This window comes from Rhinolophus sinicus, linkage group LG05 (assembly GCF_036562045.2).
Source record: "Rhinolophus sinicus isolate RSC01 linkage group LG05, ASM3656204v1, whole genome shotgun sequence".
NCBI lineage: Eukaryota > Metazoa > Chordata > Mammalia > Chiroptera > Rhinolophidae > Rhinolophus > Rhinolophus sinicus.
Window position 1 is genome coordinate 79,316,209 of NC_133755.1, and position 24,046 is coordinate 79,340,254.

The 24,046-nt window shown below is 52.2% G+C and overlaps 2 protein-coding genes across 3 annotated transcripts; both read right to left on the bottom strand.

The window, feature by feature from the left end:
* Nucleotides 1-544: 544 nt before the first annotated feature.
* On the bottom strand, nt 545-5,980 carry LY6G5C (lymphocyte antigen 6 family member G5C). Its single transcript, XM_019715583.2, has 3 exons — nt 4,601-5,980; nt 2,997-3,164; nt 545-1,054 (listed from the first exon to the last, which is right to left on the bottom strand). The coding sequence occupies exons 1-3, from the start codon at nt 4,719-4,721 to the stop codon at nt 891-893; spliced, it is 453 nt and encodes a 150-aa protein (XP_019571142.1). The 5' UTR covers nt 4,722-5,980; the 3' UTR covers nt 545-890.
* A 3,426-nt stretch (nt 5,981-9,406) lies between these two features.
* Nucleotides 9,407-22,485, bottom strand: ABHD16A (abhydrolase domain containing 16A, phospholipase). Of its 2 annotated transcripts, none has more exons than XM_074332697.1 (20): nt 22,286-22,485; nt 21,205-21,261; nt 20,410-20,476; nt 20,078-20,164; nt 17,393-17,478; nt 15,756-15,829; nt 15,448-15,570; nt 13,996-14,110; nt 13,796-13,897; nt 12,796-12,859; nt 12,355-12,404; nt 11,895-12,018; nt 11,404-11,508; nt 11,108-11,171; nt 10,660-10,716; nt 10,456-10,518; nt 10,262-10,338; nt 10,080-10,178; nt 9,928-9,990; nt 9,407-9,731 (listed from the first exon to the last, which is right to left on the bottom strand). In XM_074332697.1, exons 1-20 carry the CDS (start codon nt 22,415-22,417, stop codon nt 9,706-9,708), a joined length of 1,635 nt encoding a protein of 544 aa, XP_074188798.1. In that variant the 5' UTR covers nt 22,418-22,485; the 3' UTR covers nt 9,407-9,705. The 2 variants fall into 2 exon arrangements, with proteins under 2 accessions (XP_074188798.1, XP_019571172.2); XM_019715613.2 differs by having other exon boundaries at nt 9,928-9,974; nt 22,286-22,484.
* Nucleotides 22,486-24,046: the final 1,561 nt, after the last annotated feature.

The window sequence follows — 24,046 nt, forward strand, 5'->3', positions numbered from 1 at the left end:
AGAAGGCACTTGGAGGTACAGAGGGGGGTACAGACCTTCCACGTGTTCTTCTTTTGCTGGACCCCCTTCTCCGCATGAACTCGGACAGGCCCAGGTTTGTACAAACTGGAAGGCAGCCTCAGGCTGAGGAAGCCAAGGCCCAGAACTGGACAGTGACTTACCGCGGTCCTTGAAGAGGGAAGCTGAGCCTGGGGTCAGAGCGCCCAGGGCTAAACTAGGCCTAGCGTCTTTTCCACAGAGTGTCCTTCTCCCTCGGCCTGGTTTGTTCACTGCCCCACTCCCACTGACACCCCGCCCCCACGGACCTCCCCTGCAGTCCCCCCACAGCTCTGTGTGAGCGCCAACAGCATGCCCACTGCCCTTTGGGCCTTCACTGTACCCCTTTCCAATTCTTCACCTTTTTGTGCCTACAGCTGAATCAGAGACACCGAGGCAGGGCAGGAGGAGCTCAGCAGGGCTGGGAGCCCCCTACCTGCCCCCAAGATGGGGTAGTCAGGACCCCATCCCTTAGTTGCCACCTCCACCAGAAGAGACAGACAAACCATGCAGTTCGTATACCAGTTTATTTTGGAGGAATACCTGTCAAGAGAGACCTGGAGGTGGAATAAGCAAAGAGCAAAGCAGGGCAAAGAGGCAACCAAGAGGTGGAGGAGAGAGGAGGGAAGATGTCAGACTGAGAGAACTTGAAAGGAGAACTCCAGAGACATCTGGGGAGGGGCAGAGTGGGAATGGGGCTGTTGAGACATCAAGACTAGGGCTGGGGTATGGTAACCTAGGGGGGTAGGAGGGCTGGTGGGAGGGCCTGGGAGTTGTCCGGCAGGGCCCAGGTGGGAGTCAGGAGGCTGGCTGGAGACTGGCAGCATTTTACTCTGAAGGTCTCTGCAGAAGTCCTATGGAATATATGACACTCTGTTCTGTGGGTTGTTGCAGAAATTCTGGAAGCAGCATCGAGAGAATGTCCAGAAGCCAAGCACTGGAGATGGACGGGTCTGTGTGCAATCGCTCATCTGCTCCCTGCGGATGCAGTCACTCACCATCATGCCAGGGCCACTGCCTGGGGACGGGGACGGCAGCAACCGGTGATGTGGTGGTCCCGGCAAAGCCCAAGCCCTGCATCCCCTTGCTCCACGTGGACTTCTCATCACTGCCCCACACCTTCCCCTGGACCCCGAAACGCAGATTCCTGGAACTGGGCAGGGGCAGCGAGTGTCAGGGAGTCAGTCACCAGCCATGAACTCTACAGGAGTTTCCCATGGAAGATTGGTGGGAAAGAGTCATTTGAAACACAGTGACACTTGCGGGGGGGAGGGGGCGGCACTGAGCTGGGGCTTGTGGAGCAAAGTAGGAAGAATCAGCACCTTGAGCAGGACCACGTCAGAAAAAGTTGGGCGATGTATTGGAGGTTGGCTTGCACAGGGGAGGTGTTTATTTTATGGATTAAAAGTAAGAGAAGTTTATCTGCTGCTATTATGAGTATATATTAGAGGGGAAAAATCTTTGTGCCCAGGTAGGATGTTCACTGCTGCCCTGCTTGAGAGAGTGAAAAATGAAGTAACCTAACAGTCCATCAACAAGTGAGTGATGTGGCGAGATGGCCTCCGACAGGCCCACCACGGAGAGCCACGCAGCAGGCCAACGGACAGACGAGGAAGCTGTTCACAAACTGACATGGAAATATTAAGTTCCTAGAACTGTTAAACTTCAAAAGCAAATGCAGGGGCAGCAGGTTGGCTCAGGCGGTTAGAGCTCGGTGCTCTTAACAACAAAGTTGCTGGTTCAAATTCCCACATGGGCCACTGTGAGCTGTGCCCTCCACAACTAGATTGAAACAACTACTTGACTTGTAGTTGATGGGTCCTGGAAAAACACACTTAAAATAAATAAAAGTTAAAAAAAAAAGCAAACAAATGCACAACAGTGTTTATAGAGGTATGCTACTGTTTGTGGGGGAGAAAGAGATGAAGATGGGGTAAACTAATATTTGTATAGGGTGGAATGTCCACAAAAGATCACAGAAAAGGTAATCAAGACAGTAAAGAGTAGTTTTCTGTTGTGTGCATGGGAGCTGGGTGGATTGGGCCAGGAGTGGAAGGGAGACTTACCTATGACTCTCTTGAATACTGTAACCATGGCTATGCATCAGCTATTTAAAATAATTAATGTAATAAAATGATTTGAATAAAGGCACCTTCATGCACTGGTTAAGAGTGCCATCTCTGGAGCCACCACAAACTGTGACTTAGCCCCTAGGAGAATTGGGCACCTTTCTGCACCTCTGTTTCCTCATCTGTAAAATGGAGTAATAATACCTACTTCAGAGGGTTGTAAGTGCTTAGAACGGTGCCAGGCACTTAGCGTGTGTTATGTGTTTGTTAACTTTAAAAAGGTGAGGGACTGGGTGGACGAGCAGGCATGAAAAACAAGGGAATATAATCAATAATCGGCAAGTTGAAAGTGAGGTGGAGATGTCCAGAGGACAGTTTGACATGACAGTATGACCAAACGCTCAGATTCAAGAGGAACCAGTATATGGCTGCTGGTTGAAGCCGAATAAGCAGATAAAATGGTCTGGGAGAGTAAAGCAGTAAGATAGCTAAGGCCCAAATCTTGGTGAACATGTACCATTAAGGGTCAAGGAGAATGAGCGAAGACTCAGTGAAGAAGATTCAGGAGAGGCAGGAGAAGAGAGATGCTGGCAGGAACTGCCTGATACACGGGGACAAGGCAGCCTGAGGGGAGGCCCGTGGGTCTGGTGATCTTGAGGGTCCCTAAGGCTGGTGCTGTGAGGGCGGTGGAAGCCAGTCAGCTGTGCACTGAGGAGGCCGCAGCAGTGCAAGTGGAGACAGCGAGTGGCTCTGAAGGTGAGCATGGAGAGACAGCGATGGAACAGTATCTTAGGGTTGTGGAAACCAGACTTGGGGTGCAGCTTAGGACACTGGTAGAGACTCAGGCTGGGAACGGGCTGGGCCCAAGATTGGCGGGAGAAAGCGCCTTACTGTTCTTGATGAAGAGCGTCATGCAGCTGCTGCCAGGCGAAGCGAGGCAGACGTCAGATCCCAGAAGGCAGCCCAGCTCCTTGGTCTCCAAGAGGCATCGATAACAGCGCAGGTATTTGGGGAACTGAGCTGGATGAGGGGGTTTTTCACTGACAGGATCAAACTTACCTAGAACACAGAGAACCCCCACCTGCCTAATTTCCAGGTCAAACCCACCGTTCTCCACCACTTCCCCGTCTCAGAAAATTGATGATTTAAAGAAATCACCAATTCTTTAAAACCGTTTCACTTAATCTTCCACCAGAAGCTTTAGTCCTCATTAAAAATATCCATTCTCTTTTCTTATACTTCCTGAAATGAGGAATTCATTCATTCATTCATTCATTCATTCATTCATTCAACATGTATTTGAGGGGCCAATAGTGCCCAGCACTGTGCAGGCCTCTAAGTTCAAAGGCGAGGCGAAGGCAGCCCATTCCAGCTTTGGGCAGCCCTGGTAGGACAGTTCTTCCTCTGGGACCTGGTTTCCCAGTCCCCAAGCCCCTGGACTCTCTTTTGAATATGCATTCTTGATCTGTCGTGTTGAGAAGTGAAAACGAGAATGAATGTGTCCTCATAGGACAGGAAGAATCTCTGCTTTGTGGGGACAGGAGACTTCAAGCAGCCCAGGGCCACATTCTTTATTTGGTGGCCCTAGCACAGGACAGACTCATCGGACTTTGTCTACCAAAGCGCTCCCCATCTACATGCATAATGGTTGTCCCTCGGTATCCGTGGGGGATTGGTTCCAGGACCCCCCCACAGATACCAAAATCAAGGATGCTTACATCCCTCGTATAAAATGATTTAGTAACTGCATATAACCCACACACATCCTCCTGTCTACTTTAAATCATCTCTAGATCACTAATACAATGTAGATGACATGTAAATAATTGTACTGTACTGTTTAGGGAATAATGACTCAGAAAACATGTCTGCACCTGTTCAGTACAGACACAACCACCATAGGCCTAACTACACAGTACAGGTCAGCAACAACCAACTTTTCTTTTTTTTCCCGAATGTTTTCCATCCACAGTTGGTTGAATCCAGGGATACACTGTTGGTTGAACCCTCGGATACAGAGGGCCGACTGTACATCTCCCTCTTCTTCTGGTCCCAGGCCCAGACCACACATTAACGAGTCCCCAGACCCAGCAGAGCACTTGTTGTGAGGTAAATGCTGAACAAACATTTTGAATCCTGTTTCTATGGAGCTAGTGCTTTGTAGCCAAGTGAGTAGCCAGCTTCGTTCCACCCTGTGGATCCTGGTGCCGTCGTCTAGCATGTTCCCTGAACGCTCCCTATTCTGCATTGACCTCATGGGTTCCGTTCAGCTCATCGCTGTTGAGACAGCCCTGTGGTGTCACTAGAAATCTCCGAGTGAACATCAGTCCATTATCAGTGCCCAGGCATTGTCCTACCAAGCCCACTCACCTCACCTCTCCTCCTGCCTGGGCTTTACCTGAGTATCCTGGGCAGATGTACCCAGACACCTGGTGTCTGTGGGTTTCTCTATCCAGCAGGCCAGGAGACCCTTCTGACCCCTTAGAGCCACTTACCGAACGCCGAGCTCATCATGACCAGCGCTATTAGGAGGACCCTGTACAGAGCTTGGGGGGTGCTGTGGAGGCCCAGAGGACCCAGACTCCAGCTGCATGCAGGGCCAGCCATAAAATTCATGACTGCCAACCAGCTTCCAGTCTGTGCTTATATTGGTGCAAGAGAACTTGGCCAAGAGGAAGGAGAGGGACAATGGCCTTTGGGGTGGAAATGAGTGCCAGAACAGCCAGAGGGACAGAGCGTCCTCACCCACGGCCACTCTGGGGGACTAACAGCCTGGCTTGCTCACTGGAGCCCAGCAACAGAAGAATGAGAGAGGAACATTCTTTCATATTCATTCAACAGACAATGTATTGAATCATTGCATCAGGTGTTGTGGACACAACGTCACACCAAGTCCCTGCTGTCAACCTAAAAATAAAAGGCCTTTCAAAGTGAGAGGCAACAGCGTTTATGTGAGATCAGTAAGAATAACTATTCGGGAAGAATCCATTCCGGCAGAAGCCCAGATAATGTTCTCATTAGGAGACAAAGGCAATGGGTATTTATGAGAAGGGGAAGGGGAACGAGTACATCAAAAATAGAAGGAAGGCATTTCTACTAGTGCAGAAAAGATAACATGGTGATGGCAATTCTAAACAATGTTTTAAGTTTTCAGTCCAGTAGTCATCGGTCCAGCAGTCATAACTGCTTTCTTGACATTTTTGTAAACAATTCTTTGGGACACAATGTTGCCCTAGGCCCAGTCCAAAGGTTATTTTGCCCTATTTTAACATTCCAAAGGTTTGAGGCATAAGAGTGCAAGGCAGTTCTTCTGGGATGACCGCTAGCAGCTGCAGCTCCGTTTTACCTACCTTGATTGTTTACACTGCCCCTCCGCAGAGCATCCAGTCTTAGTGGGGGAGACAAGTCAACAAGCAATGATAGGGTATGAGGGGTGGAAGGCAGAGTGCTTCCTGGGAGCACCTGGGAAGTGGAAACTACTGACAAAGGGATTTCAACAGAGGAGTTAACATCATCAGTTTTTCATTTGTAAGATAAATAAGGCGGGAAACCAGTTAGGAAGCTGTTCCTGAGTCCAGTCACAAGATGGCGGTCTGGTCTAGTAGAAGAGAAGCAGGGAAGCCCAAAAGTGACTGAATCTGAGATATATTTAGACAGGAAAACAGGACAGATTTGGACAGTAAGGTGACGGATGGGGGGGATAGGCTTGCTCAGGGGAGTGATTGGTACTACCACCTTCCAAGATGGGAAAAACGTAGCACTGTCAGAAATCCAAAAACGAGGACCCGTGGGTCCCCAGTGACCATACTCAGCCCAGTGCCCCCTGTGGGTTCCGGGAAACCAACACCTTTTCCTACGCCCCCTTTTTCCCCGCCCCGCCTAACCTCAGCTGCAGATCAGTGGGTCTGATCTCCGGCGCCCACAGGCCCGGGCGCTGTGTGCTCTCTCTCCGCGCTTGGCTGCGCCTCAGCGCTCCTGCGAAGACGCGGAGGCGGCCCCCAGCCCAAGGTCAACTCTCCGCCAGGAGTCTGGGAAGAAACCTGGTAAGGGTTTGCCCGGCGATAGGACCCAATGGACACTCAGAGCATTACCCGGCTTTCCCGGAAGGTGGCGATACAGCGCCACGATCCCACCCAGGTCGGAATTCTGGAGACCGCGCAGCAACCAATGAGCGGCCGTGGGCAGACCCCAGGCGCCCCGCCTACTTCCCAGCTCGGGGCCTGCGGGGCTATGACCCCGCGTCGCTTGCTCTGTTCGAACCTTGCCACTTGCCAGTCCCTCTGCTGAGACCCTCAGGGTTTTTACTTTAAGGGTCGTTGGGCTAAGGAACGAACCACCTGCTCCAACCTCCAGTTTGGAGGTTTGGGGCGGGTTCGCAGAAGGGTTCCCGGGTTTCCGCTGTGGTACCAGACCATCCGGCTTCGAGGTGCTGATGAGGAAGATGGAAGAAACGGAGACTTGCGCCACGAAAGACGGATGGGAAAGAAGAAACACGAGTGGAAAACGCACAGCGCTGCGCGCCCCCCAAGAACCTTGGGATGAATTAAGTCAAATTGTATTAAAGTCAGTAATTTATGTAGGTGCCAAGGGAGGAGCGCCTGGCACCTACATAAATGTCTGTTGAATGGAACACAGTGATAAACGAAGAGTCACAGAGGAGGGACACCTCTCGAAGCGCAGAGGAAAAGGGGGAGGCAGAAAGGAATTTCACAGCGCTCTCCGAACCCCTCTCGAATATAAAACCGCAACTGAAAGGCCAGGGACTATGGAGGGCTACCGGTGGCTGAGGTTGGGCTCCCGAAGGGGTCGCCCTGAGAGGTCTGGGAGGACTTGCTGTGGAGCTTCAGCGGCCGCGGGCCCTGAGGGTAGCAGGAGGGAAGACACTGGCGGCCCCGCCTTCTCCGGAAGGACGTGTCCTCACGTTCACTAATCCCACCCTTGTTTAGTTTCAGTCCTTCCCTGTCCACGCGGCAGGGCGCGGCCAGTGCGCGCGAAGAGCCGCGAGAGTTCGTTGCCATGGTTCGTTGCCGCGGGCTCCGTGGCGGCTCTCCCGGGGTGAAGAGGTGGGGCGTTGCAGTAGTCGCCATGGCGACAGCAGTGACTGACTATCTGTGCTGAGTGCCCCTCCCGGGAGGCAAGGGATGCTTGGGGATTAGCAGCCGAGCGATGAAACAAAGGAGGTCGGGCCTGAGGCCAGAACGCCAGTTAGAGGAATGGGGCGGGGCGGGCGAGGGGCGGGGTTATAGGTGATTGGGTACCGCGCGAGCAGAGTTCTGTTCCCGCTACTGTCCGACCCGGCGGTCAGGAGAGGAACTGGAGAGGGAATCGTTAACCCGAATATAAATGAATGAAAAAAATGAGTGACTGCGTTCCTGAGGGAGCTGGGATGGCTTGTTGATTGGATGGGTGGATGGATGGATAGATAGGGACCTAGCTATCACCGACGCCTGGGCCTCCCACGCTCCGGGACCCTCACTCTGTTGTGATAGTTGTGCGGGAAATACATGCCCCTCCAGGGGTCGTGGAGCAAACCCTCAACCCCAACAAGCAGCCCAGAGCCGAGTCCAGCATCGCACACTGGGAGCCGTGCAGGGTGGAGCATGGGCCAGAGAGATAGGATAGGATAAGGGACGTCCCAGCCTGGGACCCCCACTCTTCTTCCCAGATTTCCTGTCCAGGCGCTACCTCTCCTATCTTCCAGCCTCCATCCTCTCTCCCAGTTTGCCCGGCTCCTCGGGGACACCTGGGTGTCCAGACCTCACCTGGTGCCCAGTACAGCAATAGGGTCTAGCAGATGCGGGGTCTACATCTCAGCTGGTCTTCCCCAGAGATTGCTGGGATCCTGCTATACAGGGTGAGGAGTGGACAAGTCCCGTCCTGGGATGGGGGTGGGGTGTGGTTCTAAGAACACAGCTGCTATGGGGTTTATCAAAGGTGGGGAGTAATCTGAGGGGGTAGACTGAAACCTATGGGAGGGGTGGTCCAGAATTCAAATGTTGAGCATCCCCTCTCCACCCACTTCAGAAATCCTCGTGTCATCCACTGTTCTCTATAGTATGTGCAGGAAGAACGGGAGAGGGAGTGTGGGGGGGGGGCCAGGTCAGAGCTCCTAATGGCCATGCCGGGAAGGGGGAGTCCTTTGTCTCCAGGGTGTGGGAGGTGGGGCTGGGGGCCCCCTATTTACATTTAAGGAGTTCCCTTAGCTGAACAAGGACTCTGTTTCCAGGATATTAACTGTCCTTGTGGATCTGGGCAAGGTTCAGAACCATGCAGCTGGCCCCCCAACTTCATGCTCCACACTTCCCTCACTTTGCCCTCTGGGACAGGATGGGGGGCATATCAGCTCTCCAGTATTTGCTATAGGGGGAGCGTTTTGGAGCTGGGCCACCTCCCCTCTCTTAACCCCAAATATCAGATGTCGTATCACTTGACAAATCTGTCACCCTGCACAGTGGAGCCGCAGTAAGCCCCACTTTAAGGAGCTGCGAGCTAGCGGGAGCTGACACGTGTGCCCCGAGCTGCAGTGGGGCTTCATGCACTGCTGGGGAGACACTGAAGTTAGCCAGAGACTATCTAGGACATTGGAACATTGTCCCCACGTTAAGTATCTTGTTCAAAACGGTGGACCCTGGGTGATAAACCTAGGGGTGTGTCATCTGGAAGGAAGGCTTCCAAGGGAAGAACATAGCCAGACAACAAACTGATGGGTGAGAGAGGGTCTCATTCTGTTCCATGAGGCCCAAGGATTGGAAATAGGAAGGATGTTACAGGGAACCGATGTCCTCAGGGTCAATCTAAAAATCGTGTAATGGCTACCCAAAAAGCTAAGTGTGGCTCTGGGAGGACGTGAGTCCTCGGTACCCAGTCCCTGGCAGGCCCTGTGTTTGTTAACTTGAAAAGAGCATGTGACTTGATGACACGGAGAAGAGGGTGTGCAGTTTGCTGCCTAAGACACGGGCGCAGGCTGCTCCTCGCTCCCCATGCAAATAGCAAGAGCTAAGCAACGAAAACGGGATACTGATGGTGAAACCATGCAAGGTAGACCTGAAAATTGGTAGAAGTAGGTGAAATCAGGTACTAGAAAGCACTTTATAAACAACAAAGTTTTTGAGTTGAAGCAACAGGAAGCAACCACGTATCAGGCATGCGGGAAGGATGAGGGCAGCTCAGGCTGAGGGCTGAAGGCCAGGGGGCCGGCAGAGAGGGGGAAGCTTAAACTGGCTGTCTGGAGTTGGGGTTCCCCAAAGCCCAGCCCTTTGGGACACTTGGACACTTAGAAAGTCACATAATTAGCCAGCCAGTAGAAAAAATACCTTTTTATTAATTATTAGGAGTAATCTACTCATTTAATGCAGGGTGTGTCCCAGGGGGAGGTTAAGTACTGCCAGATCGATGAGGGGAACGTGCAAGAGGAACAATGAAGAGGGGGAAGCCCCCCCTTTCCACAAACTATAAACAGCAACATGAACACAGAATCACAAGAGGATCCTTCCTCATGTCTCGTCCCATCCCATTCTTCCAGAATGAGTCCCAGTGTGGTCCCTAGAGGTGCCAGGGCATCTGGAAGTTCTGGACCGGGAGCGGGGTGCAGTGTGTGGCCTCAAAGTTGTGCAGGTGCTTCTGAGCCTGAGGAAAGAGGGCAGGGCAGGTAGGGTGCACAGCACTGCAGAGAGCATCAGCCACCAGACACCCCACCCTCAAACCCACCTCCCACTCTATGAAAGCTGCCACTTCCGGTGCTTACAGAGTATCCCCTGTCCCCAAGTCCCACTGCACCCCCGGCCCCTCAGGCACCCCTTCTTGCTCCCACCCCTTCACTCACCAGAAACAAAGCCAGCTGCCGCCTTCCATCTGCACTCATGTCCTCCCCTGCAGAGAGGAAGAACTTAGAGGGGGTCAGGTATACCCCGCCCAGTGGTATACCCCCGTCCTGGACTCTTCCCAACTCCCTCTCCTGCCCCAAGGCCTCCTTACCCACACTCCAGGGGAAGTCTGGCCCGTGTTCAGCCTGGTAGGAGCGGAGGACAGACAGACACCAGTCTTCCTCCACCTCCCATCGGCTGTAAATCGAAGCTGGTGAGGGGGAGAGAGGAGGACGCATCAGCAGCCTGGCCTTGCCAGGCCTTCCATCCCAAGGCCTCACCACATCCCCTCACCTTCCTCCAGCTGTGAGGAGGCCTCCAGCCACTGCCTCACCACTCGAAGGCCGTCTTCTGCCATCACACGGGGATACCTACAGAGGAAGCGCGGACAGGGTCAGAACCCATTCCCTTCACTCCACCGCCCTGAGACCTCTTCCCGCCCCCGCCCAGTGGTATACACACATGCACACACACACCCTGGCGCTCACCGATGCTGCAGGAGCTTCAGCAGGAGGTCATTGCCTCGGTTAGACATGACGTCCTCAGGAACCCTGGGGGTGAGAAAAATGGACACTGGAGGGCTGCAGGTTGGGGAGGAAGGGTCTAGATACCTAGGTTTCTGGTGGGCAGAGGCGGGCGGGGCAACTGTCTAACTGTGGGACCCAAGAGGGTAGAGGTTTCTAGGCACTCACGTGGTGGTGATGATCTCATCCTTGGTTCTGCGGATCAGCAGTACAGGGCCCTGGTACCTTCAGAGGACAGAGCAGTGGGGAGGGAGAGCTCAGAGGCAGACAGGTGACACATGGCCACCCGGCTCCTGAACTGGCTGCATTCTTAGCCCCTGCTACAGCAGGGCCCCAAGGCTAGCCCTTCACCCAGGAGTGAGAGTAGGAACGTTTGAGAAAGGGCACCTGAAAGTCCAGCCTTGCTAGGAGATCCCTGCTGTGTCAGGCATTAACCCTTTGCTTGCCAGGGGCTTAGGCCATTGGGGTGGGGGAAGGGTCACTGAAGGACGTGGGGCAGCGGTCATCTGCCAACTTGCACTTCAGTGCTACTCAGCGTTTGCACACCCAGCAGAGCTGTCCGGGGTGGGGTGAGGTGGAGCAGGACGTTACCTGATGGACGTGGGCCTGCCCTCACCTGCACAGCTGTTCCGCGTTGTTTAGATTGAGGTGCTGCCTCACAGTCCTGGTCACCAGGCCCCCTAGAGTGAGAAAAAAGTGAAGGGACAGCAGAGACAAAGCCCTTGCCCAACACAAAGGTCCCCACTGTTCATGGAGAGAGAAAACTGAGGCCCCCAGGGAGGGAGTCCTCCTGCTTCTCAACAACGGGGAGACCCACTCCCCACCCATGGAAAAGGGAACCATCTCCAGTTAGAACAGCTCCCAGTCCTAGCCCCCCTTCTCTGCAAGGGCAGGCCTGGGGGCTGTACTCACTCCAGCTATCTGGCATGACCTTCAAGGCCAAGGGCACGAGGTCATCAAAGGAGGCATCCAGGATCACAGCACTGATGTCTGGGTAGGACATGGCTGCCCACGTGGCTGGTCCCAGGACAGGAAAGAAGGGTGAGGACCAAGGGGCTCCTGCCCACACCCCACCCTTGTCCCACTGACCCTACAGGAGGACCCATCACCCCAGGCCTCTCCTTAACCCCTCACGTCTGGAGAAGACAGAGAATATGGAAGTGCACTGCAGCCAATCCGCAAAGAAAACATTCGCCTCCCTGATCTCAGCCCAGGACCCTGGTCTACTTTTAATAATCAGGCCTCAGTGTGGAAGGACATGTGAAGTGCGTATGTACGGATACCCGACCACCCAGACGTCGCTCTCCTTCACTCCATTTCTGGGCTGCCAGTGCATTTCCCCACCTCCCCTTGTGGTGGGGGCACGAATTCGCCTACAGTGGGAGTAAGAGGGAGGCTGGTACCAGTGAAGCCACCGATGGACCAGGCGTAGATGATGATATCCTGGGGCTGGAAGCCCAGACGGTGGACGGCAAACTGGACCACCACGTCCATGGCATTGGCCTCATTCTGCGGGAATGGCACCCCCTGCAGGTGGAAGGGCGGAGGCAGGAGTGCGTCAGCTCCACCACCACCCACACCCACCCAGAGTGGACGCTTCCAGGTGTAAAAGAAAAGGACGGTGGGAAGAGTGACTCTACCCAGAAACCAGCATTGACAATGATCCACCTCATTCCATCCTGCTAACCCCCGACTAAGCAGAGGGGGTGGGGCTCCGCGTGGTTTGCAGTTCTCTGCCCTTGGCACCCAGGTCACAGGTGAGTGGGAGCCCCACAGAAATATACACTGCCTTCCCTAACTCTGGTGCTGACCAGAAGGAGATCATAATTCAGGGAAACGAAGGGGTTCTGGAGAGGGTCTTACCGTGCTTCCGGCAAAGCCTGGATGATTCCAGCCCAGGACTGAATATCCAGCTGTAACACAGGGGGGACAGGCTGGGACCTCGTGCCCACCCCACCCCAGGCCCCCAGAAGGAGCAGCAGGACACCAGAGCTCTAACCACCCGCCCAACTAGAAGCAAATAACTGCAAGCTTTCTCGAGATGCAGAGCTGACACAGGAGGTTCTGAGGCAGAGGGAGAGAGACCTGTGATTGTGGGGAGGAGGGTAGTAAAGTTAGGGACACAGCCCAAGGGGAGGGATGTAAAGTTAGTACAGCAAATGGGGAGTGGAACTTTTCCCCCCAGGTGACAGTTTCAAAGCTCCCCCAGAGCAAGTGGTCAGGCCTGGGGAGGTTATGTCAGTGTGGGAAGAGGGGGACGTTCAGTCCAAGGGGCATAGACAAGAGGGCTGAGCCATGGCCTACCTTCCAAAGGTGTGGAGACGCAGCCCACCTCATAGAAGCCCGCGTTCCCCTCACAGCAGATCACCTATGGAAGGAGGCAGGAAGGAGGGTTGGGAACAGCCAAGTGGGACTCACAGTCCCCCTGTGGCAGGGAGGGCAGCCTGTGGGGGCTTCACAAGGAAGAGGCACATTCCTCTGCTCTCCAAGGGCAACGGAAACTTGTCTCACGGTTCACGAGGTCCAGAGGTTGAGAAGCAATGTAGATGCAAACGCTCCAGGGAAGGTGAATGTTTGCATGTTGAATTGCTCAACCACCCAGCAGTGTCCATTCGCCCTTGGAAGACCACCAGGTGGCTTTCTCCCCGGAACGGGATTATGGGTATTTTTTCCTGCCTACTTTTTGGGTCTATTTTTCCTGTGGCTGTTTCTTTTGTGTGGTATGGCAATCGCTCTTCCTCTCCCTAGCTGGGCTAAGGTCTTATGACCAGATAAACTGTAATTCCGTCTGCCCCAAGCCAAAGTCCAGAGATGAGGGGACCTGCATGGACTCTCCCAGCAGCTGGCAGAGGCAGGACCAGCACCCAGCTCCCTAGACCGCTGGTTAGTGCTCTTTCCAGGGCTGCTTCATGGAGGCAGGAGACTTTGGAGCCTGAGTTCAAATCCTGCCTCTTCCACTTAGTGTGTGATCTGGGAAAGTTATCTGCCTGTTTCACCATTTGTAATGGGCTAATGTAAACAGCATCTATCTTACAGGGCTGTCGTGGGGATAAATATATGCATTGCATCTGGTAAATGCTAAGTGGTGGCTATTACGATGATTACTTTTTGGTCCTTGAGTGTCACCTCCTACGTCATCTGTTGCCCTAGCACAGGGTTTTCCTATATGAAGAGGTCTTTAGGGTGGAGCTGGGAGATGGGACTATCCGCAGCTGTGCCTCCTGGGGGCTGCGGTAGAAATGGGATTCCCCAGAACCCCCACTGCCCTCCCCACACTCCACTGCAGCTCCCTGCTCCCTCTCACCAGCTTCTGTCCCTGGGGCTCAGCTGTCCCCCGCCGGTCCACAAACATGGTGTCAATCTCATTGCCATCACAGGCCAGCAGCTTTGCCCGGCGCCCATTACACTGAGTGGGGGACATGCAAGGCCAAGTTGTTAAGGGCAGGAGACCACGTCCTTCAGGGGGAGAAGGGCTGTTGGGGGGCAGGGGCAGGCGAGCCTCACCTCTTCCACCAGCCGGGCCTGGCCCTGCAGCAACACAGGCATGAGGGCCTTCTGGAGCAGGTACACAGAGCCCGGGTACAGCATCCGGCGCCCGAGGGTGTGTGCCACCAGGAAGCTGTAGGGAACGGGGGTTAACGAACCTCCAGCCCAGTGGGGCCCAAGGACTGTCCAGCCCTGGCACTCACAGGCTCTGGGGCCTGCTTCACCCTGGACCTTCACAGCTTTGTTTTCCTCTTTGGGGATTTAATGAAATATATTTTTTACCACAACCTTTGTAAGATACACATTCTATATTGTGGCCCAGGACACACATAGGTACATAGAATTCTGAAAGTTTTATGAGATAATACTTTCAATATACAATAAGTAAAAGCAAAGTTATTATCAAATATGAATCTGTTAATGTATAAATACAAGTTAATGAAAGTCCCCAAATAAATAATACTTGAAAAAAACACGATGATTATAATTCACTAAATTGATTTCAAGACTCACTAATGGGTCAAGATCCGTAGTTTGAAAGACACCAACTAGACTGCAGACTCCATTGGGGCAGGGCCCTGGCTGTTTGGTTCACTGTGATATGTCTGATACCTGCCATGCAGGAGGTACCCAGAGCCTGGTGCGGAGTAGGGCCTTAGTAAATATTTACTGAACAAATGTACTAATCAGGACAGATGAGATGTAGTAGGTCCTGCTCCCGACAGACGATTAACCACTTCCAATTAATGCCAAAGTAGGATTTATCTCCAGAACAGCACTGCACAGCCCCTTCCAGCACTGCCCTCAGAACGCAGCTTTGGCTGCCCCTCTGATCAGCCAAGCACACAGTAACAACCAACCCCAAGTCTGCGCTTCCCTGGTCTAGAGCCTGCCTCCCCGCCCCCAGCAACAGTAAAGTCCCAGAGCACCTGCTGCATTTGTCACCTCTGACATCATTAGTGCCCAATTACAATTTCCCCAGGCTTCACCTTGTGCTCTCAGGTCCCCAGGCAAGGTCGATGCCCTTCAGAATATGTCACCCTACATAATGTCACCAACCCCCTGAGGTGGGTTATTCACAGTTGCACAAACTATAGCTCATTCAAGGTGGGATAACCAGGAGCAGAGGTGCCAGCACAGGGACACAGCTGCCACCAGACCCTGCTCCAGCTAAGGCTCTCTTGTGCCCTCCCCACCCCCAACCTGCCTTCCCTCTAGGCCTCACTTAAAGAGCTTTTGTGTTAGAACTATGTTAAAATCCCAGTTCTGCCTTCACCACCAAGAGACTTTCGCCCTCTCTGAGCCTCTCTCCTTCACAAGAACGTAGGTGAAAATGGCTCTGCCACAAATAGTACAAAGCACACGGCACTAGGCCCACAGATGACCGCAACCTTACAGTGGAGCAGCTCGCCCCACGTCCCTGCCCCCCCCCCCACGCCCCGCTGGCCTCTCCTCCCTACCACTTCTCACCTGGTGATCTGACAAGGCAGCTTCTTGACCCGGTTGAGGAGGGTGTCTGCTGTCCCCCGGTGCAGGGGCTCTGGGCGGAGCAGGGCCACGCCCCGGCGGGAAGGGCCCCCTCGGGACTCCTTCCTGAGGAATGGAAAGATGCAGGGGAGGATGGGGTGAGGAGCAGCAAGCTGGACGTCTGAGGTCCGGAGGATGGTGGGGTCTAGAATGAGGAGATGGAGCTGGAAGGCAGGCACTGGGGCGCGAAGAGGGGGACGGAGGTGGGGGACAGGGGAGAGCAGGGATGCAGTGCGGGAGCTGGGCCTCACCGACTGCTGGGTTCTTCCCAGTGGAAGTCAACGGGCCAGCTCCTGAAGTCGAAGTTGTAGTTGGCGAGCTGCCTCTGTGTTGGGCAGGGAGAGAGGGCGTTGGGGTCAGGGGGCTGAGAAGAGGAGGGGGCCCACCTCCCCACCCAGCACTTCATGGAGGGACAGGCAGAGGTCAACACCTTCCTGGGTGGTGAGCAGACAGGGCCAGGAAAATCCAGCAAGAGAGGACACCTAGTCAGGTATCAGAACTGGCCTGACCACCCTCTTCCAGAAGAGGAGCCTAACATGCTTTGCTTTACCAAAATCTACGACTGACTCACCCCCGGGAGGGGTAGCTGGAGGCGCTGATGCTTCTGAGGCAGGGTGTAGGGGGGTGGCTGGACGTGTCCCTCCCCACACATGTCCTTCACATGATGCTATCTTGGAGACTCAGAAACCCCAGTGGATCAAACTGAGTGTCCCAAGGTTGGCTGACAGGGAAGGAGGGGCCGCCTCTTGAATGAAGCCCTCTCTGACTGTTCCATCCTCACGGCTACCTATCTTCCCTCAAACCTGCAGCCATGGGCTGGCACTGCCATCCAGACCATCTGCGCCTCCGGGTACCCCACTGAGTCATTCCACATGCTTTTTGGGGCAGCGGGAGCTGCCTTATACTCAGCTATAGCCCTTCCCCCACCCCAAGCTCCCAGCACTCTATTTTGAAAGCTGTTTTTTATTTTCTGTCAGAGAAATTTTTTGACATCTTCAAAAATAACTTGACTCAGAGAGAGCAACAGAAAATGTGTACAAAAATATGGCCAAACAAAACAAAATGAAGAAAAGCACATTTCAGGCAGGCTTTGCTCAGACCCAGACCCAGATTCATACTCAGCCACTTCCTTGCCTTGGGGCCCTGCCTGGGTCATTTGGCTTGTTTCCTCAGATGTGTCACTGAGGGTAGTAAGGCCACCCCACCTGGTAGTTGTGAGGATTAGAAAGGGCGGCTGCAGGTTACTGGGACAGCCCAGTGCTGGGGCGTCACTACACAGCCCCACACGCCGTGGTCTGGGGTGACCGGTAATACCATGAGGGTGCTCACAGATGTCTGGTCCCAGAAACCCCTTTGTGGCAGGAACGAGCCTTACAGGTTCCCAAAGCCCCTTCTCACAGGTGATCACACTCCAGCACTGGCTGGACTGGCACAACTCGAAGGACACTGAGCCCTGGCTTTTCTCCCTCCTGGTGCCACGCTGCGCTGCTGGCACAAGAGTGAACATATCGGCCCATCTTGTCCCATCCCCGAACAAAACTAGCATGGTGTTCAGTGCACACAGTAACAATAAAACATTTACAGGGCTGAGCTCCTGTGATAGACAGAAAACTCCTAGGAAACACTGTGGAACATTTCTACATCTAGACAATTCTTGCGGATGGAAGGTGGAAGGGTAGACGACTGTTCTAGCAGAATACTCCAGTAGAAGTAGTAGGAAGGAAAAGTTCATCAGGCACACAGTTCACTTGGGGAGGGGAGAAGGGATACAGCACTGTGCAAGCAAACGCCCAGTGTGGCTGGTGACAAACACCGCTCCTCCCCCTGGCAGAAGCTGAGCAGTACTCTGGGGAGGCACCTGTCTGGCACCTTTCCTGGAACCTCTCACCTTGTTTTCTACAGACTGGTTTCTATGTGTGGCCTCCAAAATGGTGATGAACTGCCGGTACTGGGGGTTGGTCCAGCGGCCGATGCCTGGTAGACAGGAGATAGGAAACTGTTAGGAAAGCTGGGAAGCAAGATGAGCAGGTTTCAGGAAGAGAATTAGAGATAAGCAAGAAGAAGGCTCTGGAAGGAGAAATGAGAGGAAAAGGAACGAAGGGCCTAGGCTCTGGGGAAATGGAAGACTGGAACGCTTCTCCATATCCAGCAACTAGCTAGAGCATTTTCCCCGCCTCAGTTTCTTCCGTTTGTTTCTTTATACACACTGGCCTTCCTTCCTCCAGAATGGTCGTCCGCCCCTGTCAAGACACTGCCCTGAAACCTCACTACTTGCCCTGCTAACATTGGCCTTCTCTTCTTTTCACTACCATCCTTCTCCAATGCTTGCTGCTATCTCTTTTCTGTACAGCCTAACTCGCTGCTGGCTGGCTTCATGGCTCTTGCCCCATAATTACTTGCTCACTGAACGCAAGTCCCTTTCCTCCCTCCTCGGTCTCTTCACTGTACCACTCGGCACTCTTCCTGTTCCTCAACATCCTCTCATCCTCTGCTTCCTGGATCCTCTGTTGCCTCCTTCCAGTTTCTGGACTGTTCCTCCCCTGCCTCCATGCTGCCTCCTTCCCTGAGAGTCATTCTGAATGCTGAGCTCCCTTTTCTCAGTGATCGCATCTGTGCTCCCTTCTCTGCCGAGGAGCCTCAAAGCCTGACATCTCTCCTTCCAGTCACCCCATGGGTGTCACACACCAGGTAATGTTGTGACATGGGAAAGACAGTAGGAAACAAGACACATTGGCACTGGCTGCCACTTTGGTTGGGGGTGGGGTGATTTTCACCACTTTGGCTGAAGAAAGACAGTAAACAGGGAAATTTCAGGGAGGGATAAGTGCTATAAAGAAAATAAAACCAGAATGAACTAGAATGCTATGTATCATCGAGTGTAGAGCCCTCAGCAATACTGAGTATGAAGCAAACTGAAGAATGATTTGTGCAGAGCGGTGCCATTTGTGTCAAAAATGTAAAGTGCACCAAAAAAATGCTATATATTATTTACACTTACCACACGAGTATGTCACAGATTCTGAGACATTTTTTTCACAGTCGAAAACTGTGAAATCAGTATGCATTTTACAATTCACAGCAGCCTTAGATTTGATGAAGTGAGGGATATATTTCATAAAAAAAATAAAAACATGGACCAGGGAAAAACCCACATCAGATGACAGTGGTTACTTCTGGGAAAAGAGGAACATGGGCTGGGAAAGAGTCCCAGGACAATGCCAGCTCTACCTGTAATGCTTCAGGATTTTACTGCACAGGTATCTGAAGTAGTATCACAACACATAAGCATTTCAGTTCTTGATGTTTTGTTCTCCGGACTTTTCTGTATTTAATTTCCCCCATAATTAAAAATAAATAAAATTGGGCCGGCCCAGTGGCTCAGGTGGTTGGAGCACCATGAGGTCGCTGGTTCGATTCCCACATGGGCCAGTGAGCTGCACCCTCTACAGCTAAGATTGTGAACAACAGCTCTCCCTGGAGCCGGGCTGCGGTGAGCAGCCAGGCTGCCGTGTGCTGCCATGAGCAGCCAGTGGCCAGCGCGAGTGGCAGGCAGCCATCGTGAGTTGCCATGGGCTGCGGTGTGCTGCTGTGAGCTGCTGTGAGTGGCCAATTGAAGACCTGCAACCGACCACCTCAGCCGGGGGAGCGCAAGTCTCATAATACCAGCGTGGGCCAGGGAGCTGTGTTCTACACAACTAGACTGAGAAACAACGGCTTGAATTGTTGTGGGGGGGCGGGCAGGTAGAAGAAGGGAGGGGAAAAAAAGAAAAATAAGTAAAATTAAAAATTAAGACAAAACCAAGGGGTAGAAAGAAGCTACTTTTAGAGGAAGAGGGAGCTCAGCCCTGTGGACATCAGGAGGCAGAACACCCTGGCCTGAACCCGACTGCAGCCACTCCCTTCTCCAAGCATTCCCCCCACCCGGTTTCTATCATGTGCATCCACCGGGGGCAATGAGTTGGTTTGTCTCCTCATTTTTTAATTGTGAGATATAACACACAATCATAAAACATACATTCAATTTAAAAAATACAAAGGAAATGTTCATGTGACCATCACCCAGGTCAAGAAAGAGAACACAGCCACCTCGCAGCAGAAGCCCCCCCACCGTCGTCTTCGCTCCCGCTCCCAGGTAATCACTCCTGACTTTCAAGATAATCATGCCCATGGTGTTCCTTAGTGTTTGCCACTTATATATGCATCCCTTTTGAACTGTGGAAACATAGTGGAAACGTACTGCATAAACCATTCAACACCATGTTTGTGAGATTCATCTGCGCTGCTGAATGTAGCCTGAGCTTGTCCTTGCATCGCACTGGCGCGTTCTGTTGCAGGACTACACCATCTACCTAATGTATTTATCCGTCCTCCTATCTGTGGCTGTGCACTTGTTTCCAGTTTAGCATAATTATAAACATATATCAAAAGATGTGGAATTGTTGCCCTTTAAGGAAAAGATCATGCCTTGACCATTCTCAATTATTTCCCCTCAAGGCCCAAGACAAAATTGCTGAAGTTACTTAATAAATATTTACCTAGTAATGGATACAAACCAGGCTCTCTCTCCACCTACCTCGGAGGCAGGCTACACCTGCCAGCAGAAGTAGCAATGTCCCAGCATAGTGAGAAAATGGCACCACTTTGGACAGACTCAAGTAACCTGGGAGGAGAGAGGGACTACGTGAGAAGCTTTCCCCACTGCACCTTAGCTCCTCTTCCCAGTTCCGCCCCAACCTCCATCCCACACCCTCTCACTGGGACAGCCATGCCCTCAGAGGAAGAAGACGCCTGATGGAAGAGGGAAGCCAAGCCATCTTTGCAGGTCCCCTTTCCTCTTTAGGGGGTCGGCTCATCTGCCAACAATCTGCCCGTTTCCTGTCCCACCACCTTTGAAACCACACTGACCTTTCCTGTATAAGTAGAAGAAGGCGAAGGGAGAAGAGTAGTAAGAGATGGACCAGAAGACTGAAGCCTGCAGCAGAGAGACAGGGACAAGCAATCAATACACACACACACACACACACACACACACACACACACATGCGCACACACCTGCCCTTTACCAGGCCTAAGCTCTGAGCAAAGTGGATAACCTGCGGGATATCATATGAAGTACCTATTCTGTGTATGGCATCATGCACACAGTAGGTGCTCAATATTTGTTGAAAGGCAATGTGTCAGAGCATAATAGAGGCTAGGTGCAGGTTCTATTTTCTTCCTCTTATCGTCTCCAGACATAATTCATCACATTTAAAGGCCAGTCTCTCTACTCAAGTTAATCAAGCCTTTTCAACTGGCCCTGCTCAGGACAGCCCCTGGCCTGGTCCCAAGAGATGCACAAATGTCACCATAGGAACCCTGCCAGAGAGAACAGCTGTCTCTACAGCCAAAGAGGTTAGTTGCCAGGGAGGACAGGTCACTGGGGACTGCAGGACTCAGCACCTGCAGATGGTCCCAAGAGTAAACACATTTTCCTCACGGCTCAGGCTGTCCCACAGAAAGCAGGGCACACGGCAAAGGGGAGTACCAAGTATGCACGTGCTTGACAGGGAGTCTCTGTGTGTTGGAGTGGTCTGCTGCAGAGCCTGGAGCATCCCCCACCCCGGGGCCACTGCGTTCTCCCAGGCTGGGGAGGACCAAGTTCAAGAGGCAGCGGGGGCTGAAAAGATGCAGTAGTCCCAGATGCCAGGGCAGACGTACCAGCGCCAGGATGCTATCGGCATGTTTCTCCAGGGCCCGGGGCTGATAGTACGTATCCTGCCAAAACAGAGGCCTGCGTTAAGGACCCTGCCCATTGACAAGTCCTCCCCCTTCCCTTTTGGAAGCCCTGATGTGTGTCCTCTGGTTCCAGCCTCCAAAGCTGCCTCTCCTGGGACATCCCTGGCTCCCGAAGAAGGCCCTCTTCCCAACCCCCTCTCCTAACCTGATTTCCCACCCCCACTATGAGAACAAATACAGAGGGCTGGACTTGGAAGCAAAAGTGAAAGCAGGATTGGACGACTTTTGCTCCTTCTTTTACGACCCAGTTTCAAATGGGTTGTAGACCGACGCCTGTGGGGAGAGGGGGGTTAGGCAAGAAAGGAAAGACACCATGACAACTTTAAGAGGGAACGATGGGCATCAGAAATACGAGTAGGCTGATTAAGGAAGAAAATGTGGCTGGTGGAGGGGCAGTTTGTAGGGAACCGGAAACATAATTTGAGACTACAGATAAAAAGTAAGACAACTTAGGGGTACACACATCCCACCCCACCCCCCAGCTTTCATGAGTGCAATGACTATGGGGGTATTCAGGGTAGGTTACGGGATGATGTGGAGAGCAGCGGATAGGTGGTATGTTGAAGAAATCATGTTAAAATTAAAAACATGCTAAAAGGAAGATAAAACGGAGCCGGGGAGGCACCAAGGGGTACTGAGTGTGAAGAAATCGAGAGTTTGGCGGCAAAACCATCCAGCTCCCGAGTCCGCTCAGGGTCTCTTCCAGGACTGAAAGAGTCAACTGAGACCGGCGTGAACCATGACAGACAGGGTGGGGGGCCGCCAGAGGAAAAAGGAAGGAGTGGCAGTCGGAATGAGAAAGCGGTGGCAAACAGCGAAAAAGGAGGTGGCCAGTCCACGGGCGTGACTTTAACCCAGGAAACACAAGGAGCGCAGACTCTGCGCACAACTGTGTTGACAAGCAGGCTCCCCCGATTTCCAAAAATGGGCGCTTCTGGGGAGCAAAGGCCGCAAAGGGGGTTGGGCCGTACCATGTTTCCGACCAGGGGAGAACTCGACTCACCCAGGAGCTGGAAGGGGGGGTAGTGACTGAAGTTGGAGTCTCAGAGACGCTGGACGGGGCTCTTTCAGAGTCCCTTTCCCGGTAGATTTTGTAGAGCCGGGGGCCAAGGACGCAGCTCAGCAGCTTCGCCATGGCCCCGGCTCGGGCCGCTGCTCTCCCAGCAGCAGGTCCCCCTGCTGGCCCCGCCCTCTCCGGCTTCTAGGTGCTGCGTGCTCTTGACGTCAGCACGTACCGGCTCCGCCTCGTGCCGGCTGGAGACATTTTCCGCGCCTCGTGAGAAGGATTTCGTGCAGTTGGACCTACGGGTGCAGCAATGGTCAGAAATTCGACAAAGGCCTTTGGAACACGGAGAGTTAGAAAATTATCAGGCATAGTTCAATCACATTTTTCTATCGCTTAATAATATTGGCAGACACTCGAGTGACATTGGGAACGAGGGGTAGGATTAGGAGCCCTTGACAAGAGCAATGAAAAAGGTAAGGTGTCTAGGAATACATCTAATCCGAGAAATGCAAGGTTTTATGAAGAAAATTATATAAAGTTATTGAAAGAGGTAAACGAAGGCTTGAATAAATGGCGAGCTACACCATGATCATGGATAGAAAGACTGAGTTTTGTTAAATGTGTGAAATACTGGTAAATAGATGAATCATCGCTCTTAAGCATAGACAAATCTCAAAACCACAATGTTAAGTGAAAAAAAAGAAAGCCACAGAAGATTACATACAACACGAGACCATTGTCTAAAATTCAAAAACACATAAAATTTAATGGACAAGTAAGTGAAAGAGAAAGAACAAATTTAGACAAGTGTTACACAGCATAAAGGACCTTTGACTGAAAGGGCAACAGTCTGTTTCTTAATAGATATACAGGTTTTATTTTTCTTTGTGCATTACACCTACATAATATAGAAACTCTACCTTTTCAGTATAGTAACCACATATACAGAAAAGTGTATCAATTGACTGTCTCAGCACCCAGATCAAGAACACATCATTACCACACCTAGAAGACCCTCTCCAGTCACCACCAGTTGCTATCCACCCCCCTAATAGTAACCACTACCTTAATTTTTAACCTCTTAGATTAGTTTTGCCTACTTTTGTACTTTATATAAATGGAAGCGTACAATACATGCCCTTTGTTTCTGGCTTCTTTTTGAGATTCAGCCTTGCATGTCACTGTGGTTTGTGCTATCTCATTGCTGTGGAATGTTCCATTGTATGAATATACCACAGTTTATTTAGCTATTACACAGTTATACGTCAGATATAGTCTTTGGTATGCATGGACTATTTTATCAAAACTAATTTTTAAAAATAAGTAGCCTTTAAAATATATATATAACACATTACAAACTATTAGAGCTATATGAAGATCTGCTCTGAGAGCCCTGCCTGGAGCAAAGGAATGAATCAGTGAATTTTCCAGGCCCCTGCTCTCCTTCTCCTTGAGTAATAACTTAATATACTCATCAGAAGCTCAGAAGAGGTCTGTGGTGTGCCAGGCAGCCACAAGGAAAGTCATTCTAAATCATGTCTGAAGTACTGACTGGGCATGCAGTCTCGTGCTGGGTTCCGTGAAAACCAACATGAAGACAGTTCTTCGCTCACAGCTGACGTCTTTTCAGGTTGGAGGAGAGAACACAGAATGGACTTTCAGACTGACAGGCGGGGGACAGCTATGACCCCTTCTGTGCAGGTTTCTTAGCACGAAGAGTCTTTGATCTGAGTCCCTCCACCTACGTGGGGTCAGAGG

Bases quoted from the DNA above. Each gene is read 5' to 3' on its own strand.
- ABHD16A (XM_019715613.2), bottom strand. From the start codon at position 22,417: ATGGCGAAGCTGCTGAGCTGCGTCCTTGGCCCCCGGCTCTACAAAATC. The intron at 21,262-22,285 runs GTGAGTCGAGTT...CTGTTTTGGCAG, and splicing joins CCCCCCCTTCCAGCTCCTGG to GATACGTACTATCAGCCCCG. The intron at 17,479-20,077 runs GTAGGTGGAGAG...CCTGTCTACCAG, and splicing joins AGGTGTAGCCTGCCTCCGAG to GCATCGGCCGCTGGACCAAC.
- LY6G5C (XM_019715583.2), bottom strand. From the start codon at position 4,721: ATGAATTTTATGGCTGGCCCTGCATGCAGCTGGAGTCTGGGTCCTCTG. The intron at 3,165-4,600 runs GTAAGTGGCTCT...TCTGTGTTCTAG, and splicing joins CATGATGAGCTCGGCGTTCG to GTAAGTTTGATCCTGTCAGT. The intron at 1,055-2,996 runs GTAAGGCGCTTT...CCCCGTCCCCAG, and splicing joins GACGCTCTTCATCAAGAACA to GCAGTGGCCCTGGCATGATG.